The sequence below is a fragment of the Microtus ochrogaster genome, assembly GCF_000317375.1.
Source record: "Microtus ochrogaster isolate Prairie Vole_2 chromosome 14 unlocalized genomic scaffold, MicOch1.0 chr14_random_1, whole genome shotgun sequence".
In the NCBI taxonomy this organism is placed as follows: Eukaryota; Metazoa; Chordata; class Mammalia; order Rodentia; family Cricetidae; genus Microtus; species Microtus ochrogaster.
In genome coordinates this window covers 19576210-19601585 of record NW_004949096.1, presented here as the reverse complement: position 1 = coordinate 19601585, position 25376 = coordinate 19576210, and the positions used below count along the sequence as shown (strand labels likewise).

The 25376-nt window shown below is 45.5% G+C and overlaps 2 protein-coding genes across 3 annotated transcripts in view; one reads left to right on the top strand and one right to left on the bottom strand.

Moving 5' to 3' along the window:
- Window positions 1-10492, top strand: part of Acp2 (acid phosphatase 2, lysosomal) — a 13708-nt gene extending 3216 nt beyond the window's left edge. For both annotated transcript variants that reach the window (XM_026787712.1, XM_005364167.3), the window contains exons 2-12: window positions 2258-2510; window positions 3062-3157; window positions 3663-3749; window positions 4658-4810; window positions 4916-5014; window positions 5094-5183; window positions 5632-5764; window positions 6639-6721; window positions 6826-6932; window positions 7029-7204; window positions 9100-10492. In XM_026787712.1, the coding sequence (XP_026643513.1) occupies window positions 2298-2510; window positions 3062-3157; window positions 3663-3749; window positions 4658-4810; window positions 4916-5014; window positions 5094-5183; window positions 5632-5764; window positions 6639-6721; window positions 6826-6932; window positions 7029-7204; window positions 9100-9233 (1371 nt within the window). In that variant the 5' untranslated portion in view covers window positions 2258-2297 and the 3' untranslated portion in view covers window positions 9234-10492. The remainder of the gene's footprint in view (window positions 1-2257; window positions 2511-3061; window positions 3158-3662; window positions 3750-4657; window positions 4811-4915; window positions 5015-5093; window positions 5184-5631; window positions 5765-6638; window positions 6722-6825; window positions 6933-7028; window positions 7205-9099) is intronic.
- The window catches only part of Ddb2 (damage specific DNA binding protein 2), a 20422-nt gene continuing 5120 nt past the window's right edge, over window positions 10075-25376 (bottom strand). The window contains exons 4-10 of the mRNA XM_005364168.3: window positions 16745-16890; window positions 15259-15358; window positions 15000-15177; window positions 14464-14606; window positions 10943-11107; window positions 10758-10803; window positions 10075-10486 (exon numbers count right to left, since the gene is read on the bottom strand). Of these exons, the coding sequence (XP_005364225.1) occupies window positions 10422-10486; window positions 10758-10803; window positions 10943-11107; window positions 14464-14606; window positions 15000-15177; window positions 15259-15358; window positions 16745-16890 (843 nt within the window). The 3' untranslated portion in view covers window positions 10075-10421. The remainder of the gene's footprint in view (window positions 10487-10757; window positions 10804-10942; window positions 11108-14463; window positions 14607-14999; window positions 15178-15258; window positions 15359-16744; window positions 16891-25376) is intronic.

The following is a 25376-nucleotide window of genomic DNA, read 5'->3' as shown; positions in this document are numbered from 1 at the left end:
CGGATCTCTGTGAGTTTGAGGCCAGCCTGGTCTACAAGAGCTAGTTCCAGGACAGGAACCAAAAGCTACGGAGAAACCCTGTCTCGAAAAATCAATAAAATAAAATAAAATAAAAGGACAACTAATTATATACCAGTCAGAAGTCAGAACACTTACATTTCTAGGTGTGACAACATATGCTTTGGACATTTGGAGGTAAGGCAGGTCAGAGCTAGCTTAGGCCACATAGTGAGATCCTAATTCTATCTGAAAGAAAGGGAGGGAGAGAGGGCAAGAAGACTGCTTGGCTGGGCCTGGGCCGTGCACACTTGCAATGCCAGTGCACAGCAGGCCGTGTCGCAGGGTCTGAGAACCTGTATCAAAAGACAAATCACAACAAAACCAAGCAAGTTTGAATTCTCTTAACTGTGTGAGCTTAGGCAAATTACTTCTCTCTGGGTTGGCATCCTTATCTTATAAACCTATGGAGGATCTTTGTGAATCATGTGAGGTTATGTGCAAAATTGTATTCTATGTTCATGTTTGGTCACTTTTTCTGGGGAAAGAGCTGATTTTTCATATGACTTATAAGGGAACCTGTGGTTAAGAAAGTTAAAAACTAGCTGGGTGTGGCTGTGCACGCCTTTAATCCCAGCACTCTGGAGGCAGAGACGGGTAGATTTTTGCATTTACAGCCAGCCTGATCTAGAGTGGGTTCCAGGACAGTCAGGACAACACAGAGAAACCCTGCTTCGAAAAACAAAAACAACAAAACAAACAAAAGGCTGGAGGGATGGCTTAGTTGTTGAGAGAACTGGTTGCTCTCTTTTGGCCTGCGAGGGCACTGCATGCATCTCACAGGTACACAGGCAGGCAAAACGCCCATACACAGAAAGGTTTCTTTGTTGTTTCTCTGTGTAGCCCTGGCTGTCCTGGAACTCACTCTGTTGACCAGGCTAGCCTCAAATTCAGAATTCTGCCTGCCTCTGCCCTCATGAGTGCTGGGACTAAAGAGGAGTGCCACCACCGCCTAGCTAGGGTTTGGGGCTTTTTGTGTTTTTGTTTTGTTCTTTAGTTAAAAACTAGTTTTCAAGCCCTGTTATTCTACTTCCTCAGTCTTTGTCAAGTGTAAGCAAAGTTTAGGCACAATTTTATCTGGAGTCCGGGGACAGGAACGGTTCTCTCAGACTTGGCAGATATACTGAGGTGGGCTTGCTTACAGTCGGAAGAGCTGCATCAAAAGCATACCACAGGCCTAAGATCTGACCTGAAACTGTCATTAATAAGGTTTGGAGTCACAAAATCTGGAAGCCAGACTGGCTACCTGCCCCTAAATTCTTTTTTTTTTTTTTTCGAGACAGGGTTTCTCTGTGGCTTTGGAGCCTGTCCTGGAGCTAGCTCTGTAGACCAGGCTGCTGCCCCTAAATTCTTAAGGCTAATTCTCTCATTCTGTGGGAAATCCAGTTACATACCTGAATCAAACTACAGCCCCAGCCGTCTGAAATTCCTCCCACGGGAATTCGGTGCAGTGGGTCTGGGAAATCTGAACAGCCTATACAACTCCCCTTAGAGGAAACATGATGGTTTTTTGTTGTTGTTGTTGTTGTTGTTTTTGTTTTGTTTTTCGAGACAGGGTTTCTCTGTGGCTTTGGAGCTTGTCCTGGAACTCGCTCTGTAGACCAGGCTGGTCTCGAACTCACAAAGATCCGCCTGCCTCTGCCTCCCAAGTGCTGGGATTAAAGGCTTGCGCCACCATCGCCCGGCGAAACATGATGTTTTGAGCCTAATTTAATTTAGAAATGGACAAAGACGGGGAAGGCTGCAACTGGGGAGTGAGAGAGAAACTAAAGGTTTGTGCAGGAAATGATGGTAGACTAGACCGGGCCATTCTCAGGGAGTCCGAAGGGCTGTTTACATGCAGTGCCCTGCACCCCAAACAAGGCCACTTAGGGAAACAGCCAGAGGCAAGACTCAAACTACACACAGAAGACAGGCACAGAAAGTGAGGCCCTCTACTTCCCCACACCTCGCCCCAATTCTGCACCAGCTGAGGCTCCGGGATCACTCTCAGAAGCTTTCGAGGGAGGCGCTTGCTCCCCAGGTTAAGACCACGCCCAGGGCAAGCACCGGCCCGGTAGTGAAGGAGATAAGCTTGACCTAGGGCATTTACAAAAAAGGGGGGGTCCTTAAGCCTTTTCAGTTCGAAATATCACGCTACATTCCCCAGCTAGTCCATCACCGCCAATCGTAACCCCCAAATTCCGCCTTCACCCACCAGACACACACGCGCGGGTGCGCGCGCACAAAGATGGCGAAGAATGCACTTCCGGCAAGTGTCCTTACGAATGCATCCGGGCGTCTGCAGCAGGTACCGCCCAAGGCGTTCCGGCCCCTTTGCTGCACAGCCAACAACGGTGATGGCGGGCAGACAGTCTGGTTGGAGCCAGGCAGCTCTTCTCCACTTTCTTCTTGGCATGTGCCTAACGGTGATGCCACCTACCCAGGCCCGGAGTCTGCGCTTTGTTACCTTGGTAATGGGTGACTGAGTCACCAACGGGTTCTCCAAAGCTGAAAGGGCAAAGGGCGGCTATGCTAGTAGAAGGAGGGGTAGAGCTTGTGCTCTGGGGTCGGGGTCCTCGCTTCAAGGAGAAAGAAAGAACTGATTTAGGGAGCAGTTGGCCTGTGGTGGATTGCCAGACTGGATTCAGAATTGATTTGGAGCCCTAGGCCATTTTGTAGAACGGGGCGACCAAGTAATGTTGGGGTATATTCTTCCCGGGGATGATTCTTCCCAAGATGGGAATGTAATCAAAAGGTGGAGAGTCACCCATACAGACGACTTCGAAGATCTTTGCTTTCCCAGTCACTGCTCCTCCTCCAGAATGCATTGCTTGCACTACCTGTGCTTCTGGCTTTGCATGGCTTTGTTAGGAACCTCCTGAACTCGGGTTCTTTTTCCGTTACTTAGCGGAAAGGCGTCCAAGAGGGAGTGAGATTTGCTTTCCTACATGGGCAGAGGTGGGCCCTGTCCTTAGCCAGAAGACCCTTCTGACCTGTAGACAAACCATTGTTTTTAACCCAGCTGTATCGACATGGAGATCGGTCACCAGTGAAGACATATCCCAAGGACCCCTATCAGGAAGAGAAATGGCCCCAGGGTTTTGGTCAGCTAACCAAGGTGGGTCAGAGGCCAGAAACTTAGCCTCCCTAAACTTCTAGTTTCCACATGGGTTCTTACGGACCAGATGTCTGTTTTACTGTTGTTTTGTTTTTGGGTTTTGGAAGTCAAACCCAGGCCCTTGTCTACGCTAAGTACACTGAACTATTTCTCTGGGTATCATCAGATTTTTTTTGTTTTTAAAAAAACATTTATTGTGTATACAGTGTTCTGTATGCCTGCAGGCCAGAGGAGGGCATCAGGTCTCATTATAGATGGCTGTGAGCCACCATGTGGATGCTGGAATTGAACTCAGGACCTCTGGAAGAGCAGACAGTGCTCTTAACCTCTGAGCCATCTCTCTAGCCCCTATGACCAGATTTCTTAACAATTCTCTGTGCCCAGGACAATATCATTCACAAGTGACCACTTAACTTCGCTCCTTGCCAAGGGAAGAATGCTTAAATGTCATAGGACCTGTGAGCCATCCCTTCTGGACTCCCTTAACCCTCAGGTTTGCCCACAGGAGGGGATGCTGCAGCACTGGGAGCTAGGCCAGGCTCTAAGGCAGCGCTACCATGGCTTTCTGAACACCACTTACCACCGACAAGAGGTAAGACTGGGAACTTGATTGGCAGGAGGAATGGGATTTTTGAATTATTTTCTGACCTTAGAGAGAGAATCTAAGGGTGAGGCTAAGCACTCTAGATTTCCTTTTGAAATTTTGGTCCATGGACAAAAATTTAAGAACTGTCTAGAATACTGCTCTGGAGTCTGAATTGTCTCTGGGAAGAGACAAAACTGGCCAAGGGTCCAACTCTGGCATAGGCAGGGTCTGTAGCCTTTGCTACATATATAGTAAGACCCTGTCTTGGGTTGGGGGGGGCAAATGTGTACCATTATGCCCAACAAGGACTTTTTTTTTTCAGTCAAGTTTGATATTTATTTAGTGGGTAATGGAAGGGAGGGGAAGAAGGGTGAAAGAAGAGAGAGGGGGGGGAGGGGAGAAATGGGGAAAAGGGAGAGATAGAAGCTGCCTCTTCAAGAGAGAGAGACACAGAAAGGCAGGGCTCTGGTCATGATGGGAGACAAGCCAGGTATTAAAATCTCTCAGGAGGGCTGGAAAGATAGCCTAGAGGTTAAGAGCATTGACTGCTCTTCCAGAAGTCTTGAGTTCAATTCCCAGCAACCACATGGTGGCTCACAACCATCTGTAATGAGATCTAGTGCCTGCAGGTAGAACACTGTATACACAATAAATCAAATCTCTTAGACGTACCAAATGAGTGCTTTGGATGAACAGGAAGGAGGGTTTGAACTAGAGCCATTCCCACAGACTGGTGATAACTCATAGCTCAGTGTTTGGGGCCTTGGGGAACAGGGAGGATCCAGATAGGCTGTGTATGCATGGTAAGTTTAAAATGTGCTGAGTAACCATCCAGAACAGGTTTCCCCTGGGGCTCCAGTGAGAAGCCAGAGTGCTTCTGCACACAAAGAGAAATCTGTGTTGCCAATTTACAGGTTTATGTGCGAAGCACTGACTTTGACCGTACTCTCATGAGTGCTGAGGCCAACCTGGCTGGACTCTTCCCTCCCAATGAAGTGCAACGTTTCAACCCTAACATTTCATGGCAGCCCATCCCTGTTCACACTGTGCCCATCACTGAAGACAGGGTAAGACCGGCCAGGAGTGAGAGGACTGGAGTAGAGAAGGGACAACTATGATCGCTCGCGGCCTACTGATCCAGGCTTCTCTGCCTATTTTTCTTTAATTTGCAGCTGCTAAAGTTTCCGTTGGGTCCATGTCCCCATTATGAGCAGCTGCAGAATGAGACTCGGCAGACTCTAGAGTATAAGAATATGAGTATTCAGAACGCAGTAAGTGGGGGCTGAGGTGTAAGTCATCAGACTGCGCTTTACTCAGAACAGTACTGATCTCCTGATCCATTTTTCCTAGCAATTTCTGGACATGGTGGCCAATGAGACAGGGCTTATGAACCTGACCCTAGAGACCATCTGGAATGTGTATGACACACTCTTTTGTGAGGTGAGCTGACCAGGGTGCCTGTTGGGCTTACTCTTCTCTCCTCAGCAGGTCCAGATCTCTAGGGCAATAATAGAGCACATTGCTTGGCTACTGCCATCCCCACTGGGAAGGCCCAGCAAGCCAGTGTTTATGTAACCTGGGAACTTCCCTCCTGGGTAAAAAGAACCTCAGAGTGGGAAATGGTTTACTAGTTGTCAGCACTCTGTATCTTTCTCCATCTCGAACTCAGTACTGTGAGATTTCTTTCTGCTGAGTCTGTTCTTCATGCTCGAGCTCCCTTTCCAATGCCCTACTGTCTGCCATGTTTGTAATAGCCCCTCTTCCTCACCTCTGCTCTCCTCTTCCTCCCTCACACACACAGGCACCTTCCCCACCTGGGGAAGAAAGCCACCCCTGGAGAGGCTCTGGCCTAGGCCTAGGGAGCTAACCTGCCCGCTGCGATACACAGCAAACACATGGGCTGCTCCTGCCGCCCTGGGCCTCACCCCAAACCGTGCAACGTCTGAGCCAGCTAAAGGACTTCAGCTTCCTCTTCCTCTTCGGGATCCACGAGCAAGTACAGAAGGCCCGACTTCAGGGTGGTGAGTGACACAAAACAGCATGTCACTACCCTCCCCAAAACTCCAGCATTATAAACCTACTGTGGGAGCTTCTCACACACTATTCTGCCTAAGACAGTTCTCTGCTCTTTTAAAAACAAATCTCCCCTCTGCCATCCCTGCTAGTCACCCAAATCTCCTGGTTCTCTACTGTTCAGCCTGAGTTACAGGTCTCACTATGTAGCTCCAGCCAGGCCAGCCCCAAACCACAGAGATCCACCTGTCTCTGCCTTCTGATTCCTGGGATTAAAGGTGTGCCACCACATCTGGCCTGCCATGCCAGAAGACCCTTTCTCTTTCCTAACTGCATGCCTCCCTCCAGAGACCTGCTAAGGCCCTTGGAGAAAAGGCCGAGGGCAACGCATGTGTCAGTTGCTTCATTTAAGCATTCAAGGGTATGCGTTCTCAAACCTTTGACAATGCAGTCATTTTCAGAACCTGCATACAGCAGTTGCCCTGACATGCCCACCACCTCAGGTGCTGTGAAGCATTCATACTGTTAAAGCAGTCATGATCAGTGCCTCCTAGCTCAAGTTTTTTTCTTTTTGTCTTTTTTTTTTTTTTTTTTTTTTTTTTTTTTTTTTTTTTTTTGGTTTTTCGAGACAGGGTTTCTCTGTGGCTTTGGAGCCTGTCCTGGAACTAGCTCTGTAGACCAGGCTGGTCTAGCTCAAGTTTTTGCACCTGAGTTTAAGTACTAATAACCTGCTTTATCTGTGTCCCAGGTAGACTTGACAGTTCTTAGCAGTGGGCGGTGCAGAGTTCCCTGGGTTGGTGACTAGACTAAGACTAGCAGATGGTCAGAAAAGCGGATCAGTGACAGTTCAGGACACCGACACTTGGGATTTCTCTTCTTCAGGAGTTCTGCTGGCTCAGATACTGAAGAACCTGACACTCATGGCAACCACCTCTCAATTCCCTAAGCTTCTGGTTTACTCCGCGGTAAGCTCCAAATCTCTAACACTTTGGAGTCCAACCAGGAATTGGGTATTTTCCCTATTCCATTCCTGGGAGGCAGAGGAGCAAACAGCCCTTCTCCCTTACAGCATGATACTACCCTTATTGCTTTGCAAATGGCACTGAATGTCTACAATGGGAGACAAGCTCCCTATGCTTCTTGCCACATGTTTGAACTGTATCAGGAAGATGATGGGTAAGTGGAACTACCAGGGTGTTCCCTGAAGGCAGCCCAGAGACTCCATTCTGGGCATGGTGAGCATTCCCCATCTTGCCTCCTGTTAACTCTCAGGAATTTCTCAGTTGAGATGTACTTTCGGAATGACAGTAAGAAGGCACCCTGGCCTCTGATCCTGCCTGGCTGCCCTCACCGCTGCCCACTGCAGGACTTCCTTCGCCTCACAGAGCCTGTCATACCCAAGGACTGGCAGAAGGAGTGCCAGCTCATAAGTGACACTGCAGACACAGGTGAGCTGCCACCTGCTTCTGTGCTAATGTCCTGGGCCAGCCATCTTCCGCCCTTCCCTGGACAACCTCTTCAACCCTAGTACTGTATTTATATACTCTCCCCGTTCCTCACCCTCCTTGTCCTGCCACATCTACCAGCTTACCTGCTTATATAAGCTAGTGGTCAAGTCCAGCCTCCACTTAGACTGTGTTGGTCTCTTCTCCCCTTCATCGGGAATATGCCCCCCTCTCTACTGGATCACTCCCATTGCAAAGCGTAACAGACTTCTGAGACTCAATTTCTCTCTGTGATCCCTCTGGGTAAAAATCTTCCAAGAGTTGCCTACATTCTGGCTTTACTTCCTCAGACTGACTTGAAACAGTGGTGTCACCTTTTACTGTGATGACCGATTTAGTCAGCTTCTCTCCTTCCTTAAACGTTTTCTGAGTGCTGCAGACACGGCTCAGTGGCAGAAGCCATGGCTAATATTTTTGAAACCCTGGATTCATTCCCTACCCAGCACTGCAAAACAGTAACATTTCCATGACTTCTGGTCTTCACTTTAACTTCCTTCATGGTTTTCTCTTCACTGAACAATGAATGGCCTGAGGCTTGTCCCTAGCTCTTTTCCTATCTATCCTGACTCCTAAGACCACATGGCTCCCCTACCTCATCTCCATAGTAAGTTAAGTTCTACTTACAGATTTATGGCTGCTGCTGACTTGAGGCCTCTTCTTTACATGGGTTGAATGAGGCAGCTAAGTTGTCTAAAACAATGTCTCTTCCCCTGGGATCTACTTGTTCATCTTATAGTCCTCAATTTAATAGATGCCACGTTAGTCCCATAGCTGCACGATCTAACACTGGGTATTCTCTTCCTCATACTCCACCACCCAGTCCCACAGATTCTGTCTGCTTGGCTTCTTGGACACTGAGCTCTCACCTCTCCAGTCTAACACTATCAGTTCTTGCCTGGATTGCTCAAAAGCCTAATGTTCATTCTGGGTCTATTCTTGTCTCTACCAGTCTCAACACAGCAGAGTTAATTTCTTAAAATATATAAATTGAGGCTAGAGGTGTAGCTCAGTTGGTGGAAAGAGCACTTGCCTAGCACACAGGGAAGAAACTGAGTTCAGTCCCCAGCGCTGGGTGGAATTAATTCCAGCACTAAGGTGGAAGAGGATTTAAAGTTCAAGGTCATCCTATGCCTATAGCCAGTTCCAGACACCTGGGCTATATAAGATCATGGCTTTTTTTTTTTAATTTTATGTGTATGTGTATACTAATCACACACCAAACCCAAGTTCTCCTCCATGACCACCCAGCCTGCACTTGGCCTGGTTGTCTCCTGTTTCCTAGTGCCCCTTGCTTACTCTGCTCCAGTGATATTTTCTTGTTGAATCCAGAACCCCAATCCTACTTCAGTATCAGGCCCTTTGCTTGTGTGCCTATGCCCCCACCCCGTGGCACTCTACTCTCAGATCTGTTTTACTTGTTTGTTTTTTCCGAGACAGGGTTTCTCTATGGCTTTGGAGCCTGTCCTGGAACTAACTCTTGTAGACCAGGCTGGCCTCGAACTCACAGAGCTCTGCCTGCCTCTGCCTTCCAAGTGCTGGGATTAAAGGTGTGTGCCACTACCGCCTGGCCTGTTTTACTTCTTGACTCCAGGTCTCTGCTCCTGTTTCCTCAGTGATTTCTTTTCTGAGTAACTTACCTTGCTCATATAACATCACTAATGCATCATTACCATCAAATGCTTGTTTACTAGAATGTGAACACCATAAGAGCAGACTGTCTTGACCACCTTTGTAGATGCATGTTTTGTCCAGACAGGACCTGGCATGGGGTAGTGCTCTGTGTTTGTGTTTGTCTGATGAATACTAATGTTACCTTTCTTTTTCCCTCCCCTGCCCAGAGGTGATTGTGGCCTTGGCTGTCTGTGGCTCCATCCTCTTCCTTCTAATAGTGTTGCTCCTCACTGTCCTCTTCCGGATGCAGGCTCAGCCTCCTGGCTACCACCATGTTGCAGACAGGGAAGACCATGCTTGACAACCTGTCAACCTCAGTCCCCTTCCTCTGCTTCCTAGGGGAGGTGAGCTGATCCCAGCGCTTAGCCTCCCTGATTACCTAAGCCCAGATGAACGAGTGAGACTCTCCTGGGCTGTGAACCTGTGACTCACCATCTACACGCCTGGTGTTTACCATGTGCTGTGCTGGACACTGGCTGTGAACCTGTGACTCACCATCTACACACCTGGTGTTTACCATGTGCTGTGCTGGACACTGGCTTTCTCCAGATGGGATCTGTCTCTCCTATACTCCCTAAGGACCTGAGATACAGACTAGGATTCAGTTTCCACTCAGGACCTGGGATACAAAAACAAAACAAAACTGAAGCCGGTGCTTGACCTGCCTTGCTCTTTGTCTTCTAGCCCACACCTTTGGAAAATGGCATAGAGGACATTGTCCCTTGATACTTTTTTTTAGAGGCAAAACTGCAAATCACTGGGAGTGTAAAATGTGGCTGTCAAGGAACTGGGTCATCCAACAGTGGAGTTTCCCTGTGGCTGAGGCTACTGTTAGTGTCAACCCTTGGCTTGAGCAGGGTCTCAGGCAGGTCTGAAAGATTATGTGTACTGTACCTGGATGAGTGGGAGGACACAGGCAGGAGAGAGACACATCATGAAGTGAGTCTCCCGCAGCTGGGCTGGGCTCTTTAGACCTGAACTGGACTTGTTTAGGGCTGCAGGGACTCAGAAGAAATGAAGGTCTGACTGAGTGCTGGCTCTGTACCTTTCTTGTCTCCCCCACTCTGACACCCAAGCAGCACTCTTACAGGTTGTGCTAGGTCTGCTCAGAAGCCCAGCTGCTTTGGGTTTTTTAGTTGGTGTACAAAGGAAATGCTTTTATTGGCCATGTAAAGACTGAACATAAATTTTAAGAAATTCCCTGGTTATTCTGCTACCACACATCAGGAAAAAGAAAAGTACCTTGGCTCTAAGATAAACTTAGCTCCAGTCTAAAGACAGCAGGGACCCTTAGCGCAGGACCTCTGCTCCGTTTTCTGGAGCAAAATCTAGAGCAGTAACATGGCAATATCTTAGTCCCACAGTATCCCACATCACAAGTGTCCCTTCTCCAACCCTGGGTACGTCTGGTCCCTCAACAAACAGTTGCCTCTTCTCACAGAACTTCTTCCCACGTGTGGGGTTCAGGTGTTGCTGTCTCATGCCCTCTTCATTGTCTTTTGTGATATTCATGTGACCTGGCTTCCTCTTGGTTCCAAATGAGAATATGATAACCTAGAAGAAACAAGAAGTCTGACTGACACCTTCTGTTACTGGTCTCAGAGCTTGGGGCTGTCACGGGGAGCTAGCAGACTGAATAATATCCTCACACTGTCATGACTAACATAAAGCCAGATGAGTGATCTGGGCCAGAGACCACTGTCTCCCAGATTTCTTTATTGCCTATGCCCTGGGATGAATAGGGCAGGGCTAGAGTGAATTTAGCCTCTTTTGAAACCTAGGGATAGGGTCAGACCTAGTCTCAGATACAGTTGCTTTTACTCACCCATGGCAGTGGCCAGTGTGTCCCCCATAGGATTGAACTCATTGAGCTGCAAAGGTAAGAATTTCAGTGTGAAAGTGGGGTGAATGCAGTACAGAGGCAGCAGGGTACATGGGGATACATTCTGATCAGAAAGATAGCTCAACTCCCTGCTTCCTCCCATCACTGTTTGAGGGTTCAAGTCTCACCGAAGTGATACCAGAATATCCTGGATCATAGAGCTGACACATCATCTTCCCCGAGTCTCCATCAAACACATCTATTGTCCTTAGTTCATAGGGAACACAACTTTTGAAATTAGGGTCTGGGTATCGGCCCACAACGATGAGGTTGTGCCTCGGATGCCAGGATGCCTAGGAAATGAGAGGTCAGTCAGAACATAAAGAGACATCAGTATTTTTGAAGCCAGGGGAGACGGCCCAGTTGGTAATAGGCTTGCCACACAGGTGGACCTATGCAGAAATTTTGTCATGATGCGCCTGTAATCATACCTGGGGAGGTGGAGACAGGACACCTGGGACTTGCTAGCCATCTAGTCCAGCCAAATCAGTGAGAGACCCCATCTCAAAAATAAATGGGGAACAGCTGAAGAAGATACCTGATGTCAACCTCTGGCCTCAACATACAAAATATTCTTTAAGGGCTGGATATTTAGTCCTGTGGCAGAGTACTTATTACACAGCACACATAAGACTGTGTGTTTGGTCCCAGCCACACACATACTCATGAGTCGTGTCCCCCCCTTGCATATTTTTTCCCAATTTTTTAACTACTAAGGCCAATAAGAACCCAATACCTCATATAACACAAACATGAGGGCCAGCTGGATGACTCAATAGATAAATGCACCTGGCCACAACCAAGCCTGATAACCTGAGTTTGATCCCTGGGGCCTATGTGGCGGGAGGGGAAAAGCAAATCTGACCACTTTGCCTACTGTGGCATGAGTATACAGGCATGAAATTAATGAAAGTGGGCTTAATTTTCTAAAGATTTCTCTGTGTAGCCCTGGCTGTCCTGGAACTTGCTCTGTAGATCAGGCTAGCCTTGAACTCATGGAGATCTACTTGTCTCTGTCTAGAATTAAAGGTGTGGGCCTTCACTGCCCAGCTTCTATTTTATTTATTTTTTATTTTTTTAGATTTATTATGTATAAAGTGTTCTACCTGCATGAATGCCTACACACCAGAAGAGGGCTCAAGATCTCATTATAGATAGTTGTAAGCCAACATGTGGTTGCTGGGAATTGAACTCAGGATCTCTGGAAGAGCAGCCAGCACTCTTCTGAGCCATCTCTCCAGCCCATATTTTATTGTTTTTGGATAGTGTCTTACTTTGAGTACTCTTGGTTGTCCTGGAACTTGCTTTGTAGATCAGGATGGCCTTAAACTACTGGGATTAAACACATGCCCCAGCTGGGTGGGTGGTGGTGGTAATGGCAGCAGTGCACACCTTTACTCCCAGCACTTGGGAGGCAGAAGCAAGTGGATCTCTATGAGTTTGAGGCCAGCCTGTTCTACAGAACGAGTTCCAAGACAGCCAGGGCTACACAGAGAAACCCTGTGTGGAAAAACAAAAACAGAAGAATGGGGGAAAAATCTGTGCACCATCTGATGAAGATTTATCTTATGTGTATGAGTACTTTGGTTGCATGTATATAAGTGTACTGCATGTGTAGCTGGTACCTGCAGAGGCCAAAAGAGGGCACTGGATCATCTGGAACTGGAGTTACAGACAGTTGTGTGTTGCTATGTAGGTGCTCGGAATTGAACCCAGGTCCTCTGCAAGAGCAGCACTGAGCCATCTCTCCCACTCCTCTCTTGCATTTTCTTAAGGTCATACCAACTTGGGCATTTTTGTTTTGTTATTGCTAGTTTGTTTGTTTTGCAATTCTGGGGACTGAACCCAGGGCCTTGTGCACACTAGGCAAGGGCTTTGCCACTAAACACCTCTGGCTCTTAACAAATGTTAAGACTAACATAGGTTAAAAAAAAAAAAGACTAACATAGTTAAACTTAAGTTAAGCCTCTAGGAAATAACACCAAATAGGATTAGGTTCTTAAGTGACTCTACAACTGATCCTTCTCTACCCACAAATAACAAAGACTTGGATGTGCAGTCTGAGTAGGAAGGGGGAAAGAAAGAAAACATGCATTCTTTGGTTCACATTATTCAAAACAGATCTGGTAGTTATTGGTGTGACTTATTTTCAAAACAGTTCTTATTTTTTTTTGTACCATATAACCCCAGCAGTTCTCAAACCTGCAATCCTTCCTCAACCTAAAGTGCTAGGATTATAGGTGTGTGCTCCATGCATGGCTTCAAAGCAGTTTTGAAGGAAAAAAGACAAAAACAAAAGAAGAGGGAGAGACAACTCAATGACTAAGAGCACTGGCTGCTCTTCCAGGACAGGTTTCCTAGCACGTAAACCGTCAGCTCACAACCATCTGTAACTCCAGTTCCAGGGGACCCCATGCCATCTTCTGACCTCTAAGGACACCAGGTGTGCACATGGTACACAGATATACATGCACATCAAATAAATATACAGTAATTAAGAATATAATTAGTACATGCTTAGAAGTAGTTGCAAAAACTTGACAGGTGGATGTTGGCATCAATGGACGTGATGGGATGAGGACACAGCCTATTGAGAGCAATAACTGACCTTGAACTCCTGACGCTCCTGCTTCTACCTTCAGGTACTAGGATTACCAGTGAGTACCACTACACCTGTTTTCATGTGCCCTCCCCCTTCCCTAAGGCACCGTTCATGCTATATGGAAGTTCTCTACCTTTCAGCAACATCCCCAGAAAAATCTTTGTGTGTGTGTGTGTCAGGATATCAATGTAGTCATGGCTAGTTTTGAACCATAGATCCACCTGGCTCTGCCTCCCAATTGCTAAGATTAAAGGCATGAGCCACAGCACCTGGTTTCAGAAATTTTTTGTTTTTGTTTGTTGTTTCTCTGTGTAGCTGTCCTGGAACACTCTCTGTAGACCAGGCTGGCCTTGAACTCATAGAGATCACCTGCATCTACCTCCTGAGTAGAATGATCTGAAGTATGTGGGATAGGAAGTTGTCTCTTGAGTACTTATCAAGTGCTAGGCATGGTGCCCAATGTTTTATGTATCCTGACTCATCTTCACAAAACCCTATTCTCTCTTACAGATGAAACAGAGGTCTAAATCGGAAAACTAAGAGTCTTATTTCTACTATTAGGGACCACTTAAACCTGCAAGACAATCCAAGGTTTGGTTAACTTATGGGTCAGCTGCACACATAGGTAACTCAAACAGAAGGCAGAACAAAGGAGGTCAAGGTCATAGAAAATGTCCATAGTAAGATCAACATTGGGCTGAAAAGCTTAGGAAATTAGCTTATCAAATACACTAAAACTCAATGGGTGATTTGTGCAGATGGTGGTGCCTGCCTTTAATACAAAGCACTTGAGAGACAGAAACAGGTGATCTCTACTAGGTCAGACTAGCCTGGTCTATGGAGCAAATTCCAGTCCAGCCTGGGCTACTATAAGACCCTACCTGAACTCTGAGTGGAATTACAGAAATGGGATAAAAGGAGCAGACAGAGCCCAAGGATTAAGGGAAAGACAGCATCTGAGATTGTAGGCTGCATATGTGACCCTTTCCCCAGCTTGGCAAAATCTGGCCCATTCCCATAATCACAGACCTTCCTTTTGTCACTCACCTTGATGGGTGTAAGGTGCTGAAAATGACGATGCGGGTGGGAGATCAGGCTCAGGGGGCTGTCCCACTGGGAGGCAGAGTAAACCCGAATCTCATTGTTCTGGTCAGTAGTCAGGAGCCGGGCTCCATCCAGGCTGAAACAGGCTGACAGAATGAAAAGCGTGAAACTGAAGGAACCTTACTGTAAACCCTGGTACCCTGCCTGACCTTCTAGATAAGGGTAGGAGGGGTCGATCTGGACTATGAACTAGAGGCAAGGCGGATCTCTGTGAGTTCGAGACCAGCCTGGTCTACAAGAGCTAGTTCCAGGACAGGCTCCAAAACCACAGAGAAACCCTGTCTCGAAAAACCAAAAAAAAAAAAAAAAAAAAAAAAAAAAAAAAAAAAAAAAAAGAAACTCCACACCATCAAAGGCGCGGCCTGAGCCAGAAAGGGTCCTAAACATCGGCTTAGTAAGGGTGGAGTAAAGGGTTGAGCTAGGGACCAGTGATGAGAAGGACAGGGCCCATTAGAGAGATGAGGTTTGGGATGTCATACCTGCATTGACGGGATGCCTGTGAGGCAGTGAGTAGAGGAAGCTGGTTTTCCCTTTAATTTGGCGCAGGTCCCAGATTTTCACTGTTTGATCTATGGAGGCTGTGGCAAGAAGCCAATCACAGCAGGGATTCAGGGCCACGTGGGCTACTTTCTTTTTGTGCATTCTGAGATTCCAAAGCTGCAGAGAAAAGTTTCGTTCAGGTGGAGACACAGAACCAAAGGGGGATTAGGGGGTGGGACCGGGCCACATAGTACCCACCTCCTTGCCATCTGTGTTCAGCAGGATCACGTGTCCCATATTGTCTCCTGTGACCACCACTTGGCTCTTGGCAGAAACATCAAGGCTGCAAAACCAGACCCTAGAGGGAGAGAGTGCTCTGAGACAGACTGAGGTCCAGTATCTAACAGGCATTCAATGAGTATTTGTTGAATCAATGAATAATTGTCTGGCTATAAATTTCTGGTGAAGGACACTCAGCCTTGTCTACTATGCAGAAGATAGGAGTGAGTGTGACAGAACTCAGAAATGTGTCCAATTATTGCTGGGCCCAGAATTCTCTGCTAGTCCCCGAAGCAGCCAAACCTAGAGCTATAAAGCAAATCCAAAGGCTGTTTGCTCCCCACAGCCCAGGGTCTGAAGAGGCCTTATCGATCCTTCTCATTCTCATTACTCTTCACTTTTTGGGCCAAAGGAGATGACAAACCGAACAGGAACTGTCCAGCTCTGCTCCTCACAGGGGGCTACAAGAGAACATCTGCCTCTTCCCAAGCATTTATGGAAAAATCAAACACAACCAGAAACCTTTTCCTCTTGAAAACTATGTTAGCATAAAGAGACTAGGAAGAGGCTACTTCAAGTAGAAAAACACAAGATCTCCTGAGTAAACTGGCAGCATGGGGACCTTGGGAGAGGGTTGAAGGGGAGGGGAGAGGCAGGGAGGGGAGCAGAGAAAAATGTAGAGCTCAATAACAATTAATGATAATAATAATTTTAAAAAGCTACTTCATGGGTCCTGATTCACAGCCAGGAGAACTGGAGTCTAGCCAGTCCCTTGTCCTGACGGTGTGCTTCTCAGTCTTGTGGGGCAGCCCAGAGCAACTCACTGCACACCCTCACTCTTCATCCCTTACAGAACTGCGCCTCCAGCGAGATCTCTCCAGGGACTTGTTCTTAGAGAGTTCTTCTACCCATTAACATTTGCAACAAGAAAACATACAGCCATACCCCAGAAAATGGAGGGTAATAAAACTGCATTTCTTTCTTTCCTTTCTTTCTAAGACAGGCCCTCACTATGTAGTTCTGTCTGGCCTGACACTCACTTTGTAGACCAGGCTGACCTTGAACTCACAGTAGTCCACCCAGCCTTTGCCTCCCAAGTGCTGGCATTAAAGGCGTGTGCTACCACACATGGCTAAACTTCAGTTTTAATTCCTGCTCTACTCTGTAAATGCTTTCTAAGCAAATGCCCTGTTGACTTATCCAGTGAAAGTTTAGGCCCAGTTCAATATGGACATGAGTTACAGAAGTGATCACACCGTTTCCTCAAGGACAAGTGCCAAGAATCCAGAACTCTTTCTTAGGGCAGGGACCCACCTGGGCCAAAGTCAGAGCAGCCATCTAAGGAAGAAAAGGAGTGGTACAAAGTGGCTAACACCCCATCTTCCCTGTGTCCTGGCTGGGTACGTTCTGGCAGAACTGCATCTTGAGCATGGAAGTCATTTCCCTTACTAGTTAAACTACTCACTTGCAACAGTTTGACCTGGTATAAACTTGCAGAGTGTTGCCTGTAAAATCCTGCAGCCTGGTTGTTCCCTCCATTGAGGAAGCAAAAAATTGGTTCGGATTGAGATGGTTAAACTTCAGTCCAGTGATGCTTCCTCCAGCTCCCATCTAATATGAGGAAGGAAAAAGCCAGTGAGTGATGATGAGGCAAGCAAGGAGCCAGGCCTGGGCACACAAACAGCACTAAGGCAGAAACACAGGTCAGCGCAGATATCTGATGTTAGAATATTCTTTATTTTTTTAAGGCTTTATTTTCACTTTTATATTTTCAAATAAGAGGCAGTAAACATAACTGGTTTTGGTACACAGTTCTGTGAATTTCAACACTGACAATGAATAGCAGACCCAACACCAGAATTAAGATACTGAAACATTCTATTAATCCCACAAAAACTCCCTCATGCTCTCCTATTCTATCACATTTTTCCACTTAAATTTAACCCCTGGAAATCAGCTCAGAAAAGTGGTGGGGTTTGGAGAGCGGGAACCCGCCCCTCGCCCCGTGTTCTTCCAGACATTGCAGGCAGTGATAACACAACTGTGAAGAGCCTGGAGACAGCAAGTGTTAGAGCCCTTGCCTAGGAAGCACAAGGCCATGGGTTTGATCCCCCAAAGGGAGGGGAGTAACACCTGTGGTTTACCTTATTAAACAATCCCTATAGAGGCTAGAGAGATGGCTTAGTGGTCAAGAGCATCTACTGCTCTTCCAGGACTAGAGTTCAGTTCCTGCCACTCACATAGGATGGCTCCAGCACATACAATGCCCTCTTCTGGCCGCTGCAGGTACTCCCATAGATGTGGCATATACTTGACATACAGACACACAAATATATGTAAATAAATACATAAAGATAAAATATTAAAAAAACAGACATTCCCAGGCAGAGATAGGCAGTTCCCAGGCAGAGATAGTTCATGGTCTAGTCTACACAGTGAGTTCCAGGACAGCCAGGGCTAATAGAATGTCTCAAATAAATAAAATAAGACACACAAATAAGAGGTGAAGCTGGGTGGTGGCAGCACACATCTTTAAGGAGACAAAGGCAGGTGGATTTCTGTGAATTTGAGGCCAGCCTGGTCTTACAGACCAAGTTCCAGGACAGCCAAGGCTGTCTCAAAGAAACTGTCTCCAAAAAACATAATAATAACAAAACTAATAATAAATAAATAACAAAAAAAAAAGAGCTGATTTTATACCAAGCACTGTTTTAAGAACTTGGCAGGCCGGGTGATGGTGGCGCACGCCTTTAATCCCAGCACTCAGGAGGCAGAGGCAGGCGGATCTCTGTGAGTTCAAGGCCAGCCTGGTCCACAAGAGCTAGTTCTAGGACGGGCTCCAAAGCTACAAAGAAACCCTGTCTCAAAAAAACAACAGACACACACGCACACACAAAGAACTTGGCATCATCAGAAGATCCTTCTCTACTTCCTTCTTATACTGCTGCAATTCAGACTTTGAATAAGGGCGCCAATATAACACTTAACTGACTTCTGATTTAACATACTGGCATGTTCTCTCTGTTGTTTTTTTTTTTTTTTAAAAAAAAAAACAGGGTCTCTTAATGTAGACCTAGCTGTCCTCAAACTCAGAGATCAGCCTACCTTTGCTGCAATTAAATTTACAGGCGCGCACCACCACTCCCAGCTGTAAGAACATTCTAGCCCAGTGTCTGTTGTCTACTAGTAAGAGAATAGACTGTTCCCACTAGTTGACCAGGTTTTACTATTCCAAGACATCACCATTGCCCCATTCCTCTCTCCTGCCTGTGGAATGACCTCTTTACCCTGTTTGGGCCCCAACTCTGTTGCTAAGCTACCATTCTGATACTACATGTACTGACATCCATCTCAACTTAATGGGCTCCAGAAATTGATCTGAGGCCATTGTGGCCTCCCTGCTATGTAAATGTCTCTCATTTGCCCCTACCTAATGATTTTTGGGTTCAACTCTTCAGAAAGGTAAGGAAAGAAAAGGAGGAGAAAAAAGAATGCCAATCTTGAAAGACTCACTCACTAAAAAGAGTAAATAATTTTTAAAATTTATTTTATTTATTATGTATATAACATTCTACCTGCATATATGCCCACATGCCAGATGAGGGTGCCAGATCTCATTATAGATGGTTGTGCGCCACCATGTGGTTGTTGGGAATTGAACTCAGGACCTCTGGAAGAACAGCCAGTGCTCTTAACGGCTGAGCCATCTCTCAAGCCCAATAATTTATTTTTTTAAAGATTTATTTATTATGTATATGGTGTTCTGCCTGCATAATACCAAAAGAGGCACCAGATCTCATTACAGATGGCTGTGAGCCACCATGTGGGTGCTGGGAACTGAACTCTGGACCATCTGGAAGAGCAGCCAGTGCTCTTATCCAGTGAGCCAACTCACCAGCCCAGAAATAGATTTTTAAGCTGGGTGGTGGTGGCACACACCTTTAATCCCAACACTCTGGAAGCAGAGGCAGGCAGATCTCTGTGAGTTTGAGGCCAGCCTGGTCTATAAGAACTAGTTCCAGGACAGGCTCCAAAGCTACAGAGAAACCCTGTCTCGAAAACAAAACAAAACGATTAAAAAAATAACAAAAAATAGATTTTTAAAAAATAGAATATAGCCGGGCGGTGGTGGCGCATGCCTTTAATCCCAGCACTTGGGAGGCAGAGACAGGTGGATCTCTGTGAGTTCGAGACCAGCCTGGTCTACAAGAGCTAGTTCCAGGACAGGCTCCCAAAACTACAGAGAAACCCTGTCTCGAAAAACCAAAAAAAAAAAATATATATATATATTCTTACTAAGGCTTCCCTACCTCATCTTGTACACTCTTGATGGCAGTATAATATAAAATGGTGCAGTCACTATTGAGAATAGTATAGAGTTCCTCAAAAAATAGCATTAATATTTGATCCTGCAATCCCACTTCTGGGTATACATCCCTAAGAATGGAGCATAGGCTATCTCAAAGAGATATAGGTACACACCTGTCTTCATTACAATATAATTTAAAATAGCCATATGGTGGAATCAATTCAAATACCATTCTGTAAGAAAATGCAGTACTGAGGCTGGAGAAATGGTTCAGCTGTTAAGAGCACTGACTGCTCCTGCAGAGGACTTGGGTTCAACACTGACATGGCAGCTCACAACTGTCTTAATTCTAGTTCCAGAGGACTTGATACCCTCTCCTGGCCTCTGAGGGCAACACACACACACACACACACACACACACACACACACTTAAAAAGGAATAAAATTTACAAAAAAATAAAAAAGAAAATATGGGACTGTAGGGTGTGTAATGAAGTATCATTCAGCTGTATCAGAGAATATCAGGCAGAGTGGCACACAGAAGGCTGAATCAGCAGGACTGCAAGCTTAAGCTATTCTGGGCTAGTCAGGTCTTTTTTTTTTTTTTTTTTTTTTTTTGAGACCAGGCTTCTCTGCTTAACAGCTCTGGCTGTCCTGGAACTCACTCTGTAGGCCAGATTGGCCTTGAGTTCACAGAGATCCACTTGCCTCTGCCTCCCAAGTACTGAGATCAAAGGCAAGTGCCACCATACCCAGCAAGATTAATTAATAAATATTTAATATAACCCCAGAAGCACAGACACTGAGAGAAACAATTAATAAATGGGACCTCCTGAAACTGAAAAGCTTCTGTAAAGCAAAGAACATGGTCAACAAGACAAAATGACAGCCTACAGAATGAGAAAATATCTTCACTGACCACACATCAGACAGAGGTCTGATCTCCAAAATATATAAAGAACTCAAAAAATTGGACACCAAAAGATCACATAATCCAATAAAAAAAATGGAGTACACACCTTGAAAGACTCTAAATGCATCTCTGAGGCCTCTCAGCTCTAAAGACATTTTCTGAAGCCTCTTAGCATTTAGAACCGGAACAGTCGCCCCCAAACACACACATGCTGGACTGCTCATCCTCCTGTGTTCTTGAGAATAATCTTCAAACATAACTCCATTCTGGGAACTGAGGCAAATACAACCCATAGATGTTGACTCAGTTCCTGATGTATTGATTTAGTCACTGGAACAACGTCAGGATAACCCACAGATGCTCCCCCTTATCTCACCTGATCACGCAGCTATTCTCCTGCCCTGGAATAGACCAATCACTGCTAGTAAAACTTTGAATAAGCCAATCAAATAAGTTGAAAAACAACCTTTAGGTTCCCCCCTTGTGTTTGTGGCGTTTCACTTTAAAAGGTGGGCTGTAACAGCTATCGGATGTCCTTCATATCCCGAACCTGAAGGGCCCTGTCAGGACAGAATAAAAATCCTCTTGCTTTTGCATCAATTGTGGTTGTGTGAGTGGTGTCTGGAGCAACTCCTCCCTGATGTGTGGACTTCTAGTCCAACAACCTAAACAGAGAACTCTCAACAGAGGAATCAAAAATGGCTGAAAGCCAGGCGATGGTGGCACACGCCTTTAATCCCAGCACTCGGGAGGCAGAGGCAGGCGGATCTCTGTGAGTTCGAGGCCAGCCTGAGGACTACAAAACTAGTACCAGGACAGGCACCCAAAGCCACAGAAAAACCCTGTCTCGAAAAACCAAAAAAAAAAAAAAAATGGCTGAAAGACACTTAAGGAAATGTTCAACATCCTTAGTCATCAAAGAAATGCAAACCAAAACAACTCTGAAATTCCATCTTACACCTGTCAGAATGGCCAAGAAAAAAACACTGATGAAAATTTATGCTGGAGAGATTGTAGGGAAAAGGGAACACTTCTGCATTGCTGGTGGGAATGCAAGCTGGTACAGCCCCTTTGGATGTCAGTGTGGTGATTTTCTCAGAAAAGTAGGAAACAACCTTCCTCAAGACCCAGTAATACCGCTTTGGGGTATATATCCAAAGGATGCTCAATCATGCTACAAGGACATGTGCTCAGCTATGTTCATAGCAGCTTTGTTTGTCATAGCCAGAATCTGGAAACAACCTAAATGCCCCTCGACCAAAGAATGGATAAGGAAATCATGGTACATTTACACAATGGAGTATTTTACAGCAGAAAAAAAATAACATCTTGAATTTTTCAGGAAAATGGATGGAGCTAGAAAACATTATTTTGAGTGAGGTAACCCAGACACAGAAAGACAATTATCACATGTACTCACTCATAGGTGGTTTTTAAACATAAAGCAAAGAAAGCTAGCCTACAAACCACAATCCCAGAGAACTCAGACAACAATGCGGACACTAACAGAGACTTACATAGATCTAATCTACATGGAAAGTAGAAAAAGACAAGATCTCCTGAGTAAACTGGGAGCATGGGGACCTTGGGGGAAGACTGAAGCAGGGAGGGGAGAGGCAGGGAGGGGGGCAGAGTAAAATGTAGAGCTCAATAAATATCAATAAAAATATATATATAGGGCTGGAGAGATGGCTCAGAGGTTAAGAGCACTGGCTGCTCTTCCAAAGATCATGAGTTCAATTCCCAGCAACCACATGGTGGCTCACAACCATCTATAATGAGATCTGATGCCCTCTTCTGGCGTATAGGCACACATGCAGGCAGAACACTATGCATACTAAATAAATAAATCATTAAAAAAAATATATATATATATGACTGGAGAGATGGCTCAGAGGTTAGGAGTGCTGCCTGCTCTTCCAGAGGTCCTGAGTTCAATTCCCAGCAGCCACATGGTGGCTCACAACCATCCTCTTCTGGTCTGGTGGCATACATGCAGACAGAACACTTTTCCCTGTGAGCCATCCAAGTAGGAAAAACATTTAAATTTTTAGATAAATAATGACAATTAACAAATATAGATTTCTGCTTCTAGCCATGTTAGTATCAGGAATCAAATAATCCTCATGCTTTACACAACTAGAAAAATAAACATAATATATGAAACAAGCTTTAAGGCCATGTCCAATAAGACGGACAAGAAAGGATGGAAAAGTAATGAGGTCAGCTTGCAACTGTGCCGGCTTACTGCTAGAGAGGGAGGAACAACAGCCTCCAAGTCTCAGTAAGATGAGCAGACTGTCAACAAGGCAGAGTACTGGGGACGCAGAGGCAGAGAACATTCTTGGAGACGTTCCCATGTGCTTCTTCCAGTATTTATGTATAAATGGATTACACAAAATTAGGCGAAATAAAAGTACCAGAAATGAGTTGGAGAAAATCTTCAAAACAATCTATAGTCTCATCATTCAATGAAAGGGTTAGGCTTTGTTTTATTGAGGTGGATTTTTACTATCTAGCCCAGGCTAGCCCACCTCTATCCTCCTGTTTTTGCTTCCTGAGTGCTGGGATTACAGGCCGTGAAATGACATTATACCCAACTTGAAGCCATTCTTAATATACAGGGTATCTACTGGGTATATTAACACACTTCAGGGCAGCCATATGCCCAGTTGACCAACACAAAATCAACTAAATGATTTTTTTGTACACTTTGTCTTATTTTGATTGGCTATTTTTTTTTTTCAAGACAGGGTTTCTCTGTGGCTTTGGAGCCTCTCCTGGAACTAGCTCTTGTAGACCAGGCTGGCCTCAAACTCACAGAGATCCACCTGCCTCTGCCTCCCGAGTGCTGGGATTAAAGGCGTGCGCCACCACTGCCCGGCTTTAGTACATGTCTTTAATTCCACCACTCTGGATAGAGGCAGGTGAATATCTGTGAGTTCTAGGCTAGCCTGTTCTACATAACAAGTTCTAAGCCATCAAGGGCTAGATAGTAAGACCCTGTCTCAAAAAAAAAAAAGAAAATCTAAACCAAATAAACAAAACAAAATAACAACAAAATAACAACTGCACATACAGAGATCATACATATACTTTCAGGCTTTATTTGAAAAAATGAAAAAAGTCATATCCAAAAATTTAGGGCCTGTTCTTGAGATCTATGTAGTTTTGTTTTTTGTTTGTTTGGTTGGTTAGTTGGTTTTTTTGAGACAGGGCTTTTCAGTTGCTATGGAGCCAGTCCTAGAACTCGCTCCGTAGACCAGGCTGGCCTCAAACTCACAGAGATCCACCTGTCTCTGCCTCCTGAGTGCTGGGATTAATGGCGCCACCACTGCCCAGTTTATGGAGTTTTTTTTTTAACTTAAGTTTCTTTCTCCCCTTTTTACTTAAGTTCTTCACCACCATCACCACCACCACCACCACCACCACCCACCACCACCACCCCACCCCAAGAAAAGGTTTCTCTGTGTAACAGCTCTAGCAGTCCTGCAACTTGCTTTGTAGACCAGGCTGCTCCAAACTCACGGAGATCTGCCTGCTTCTACCTCCCAAGTGTTCTAGGGTTAAAGGCATACACCACCACCCGGCTACTTAAATTTTTTTTGGATTTTCGAGACAGGGTTTCTCTGTAGTTTTTTTGGTGCCTGTCCTGGAACTAGCTCTCGTAGACCAGGCTGGCTTCGAACTCACAGAGATCTGCCGGCCTCTGCCTCCCGAGTGCTGAGATTAAAGGCGTGTGCCACCACCGCCCGGCGGGCTACTTAAATTATAAAACTAGAAAGTCACTTTTTATAGTACAACTCACCAATGTCATCTACCAGCTAGAAAAGGTAAATGTCCTAGCCAGCCAATATCTCAGCAACTGCAGATAAACTTTAGTATCTTAGGTCATTCCTAAGTGGACTGGTGGGCATGATGGAATGCACTTATAATTCCATGCTTGAGAGATGGATATATAAAAATTATCAAGGCTAAATTATTGTTTAGCCTGAACTAAAATGAGACCTTTTTTCCCCCAACAAATCAAATATCCAGGCATTGTGGCACATACCTTTAATTTCAGTACTCATGAAACAGAAGTAGAAAATCGCAGTGAGTTTGAGGCCAGCCTGGTCTAAATAGAAAGTTCCAGGCAGCTAGAGCTACACAGTAAGACCCTTCTCAAAACAAACAAACACAAAACTCAAATAAAACCAAACAAATACAAAATATACAAGACGAGTTCTTGGTAGAAGGCTTGCAATTGAGCCCTAACAATAGAAGCAGGAGCAGGTGGTGGGACAACACCTAAAAACTACACCAAATCTTCCACCAATCTTGCCTCACAGCTGACAGCACCATGCTGTTCCTCACTCTCTCCTGATTATTTAAGCATTGTTCTTCAGTCATCCATGAGGCCTTCACCATCATCTATAACTCACAAGGAATCGTCTTTTGTGTTCTAGAGCATTTGGCATTGGCACTATTAGTTGTTTTACACCCCTTTGTCCAGTTGTACTTCAAATCCTTCATTCATTCAACAAATACAAAGCAGCTCCTCTAGGCCCTGAGGATACAGTGATAAAGCAGAAAGGCAGGTCCCTGCCATCATGCTTATTTTCCAATGGGCAAGGACAGAAAATACAATATTTTAAATACTGATAATTATTTGGGGACATGTGCAGCAGGGCAATTATCTAGAATTGATTGGAGGGGTGAGGGCTACTTCCTCTTTAACAAGGCAAGTCAAGTTTTTACTACCAGCACTCTTGAGGCAGAGGCAGATGGATCTTTAGGAATTCAAGGCAGACTTGGTCTACATAGTTCTAGGCCAGCCAAAGCTATAATAAAACCCTGTCTCAAAAATAAATAATTAAGCCGGGCGATGGTGGC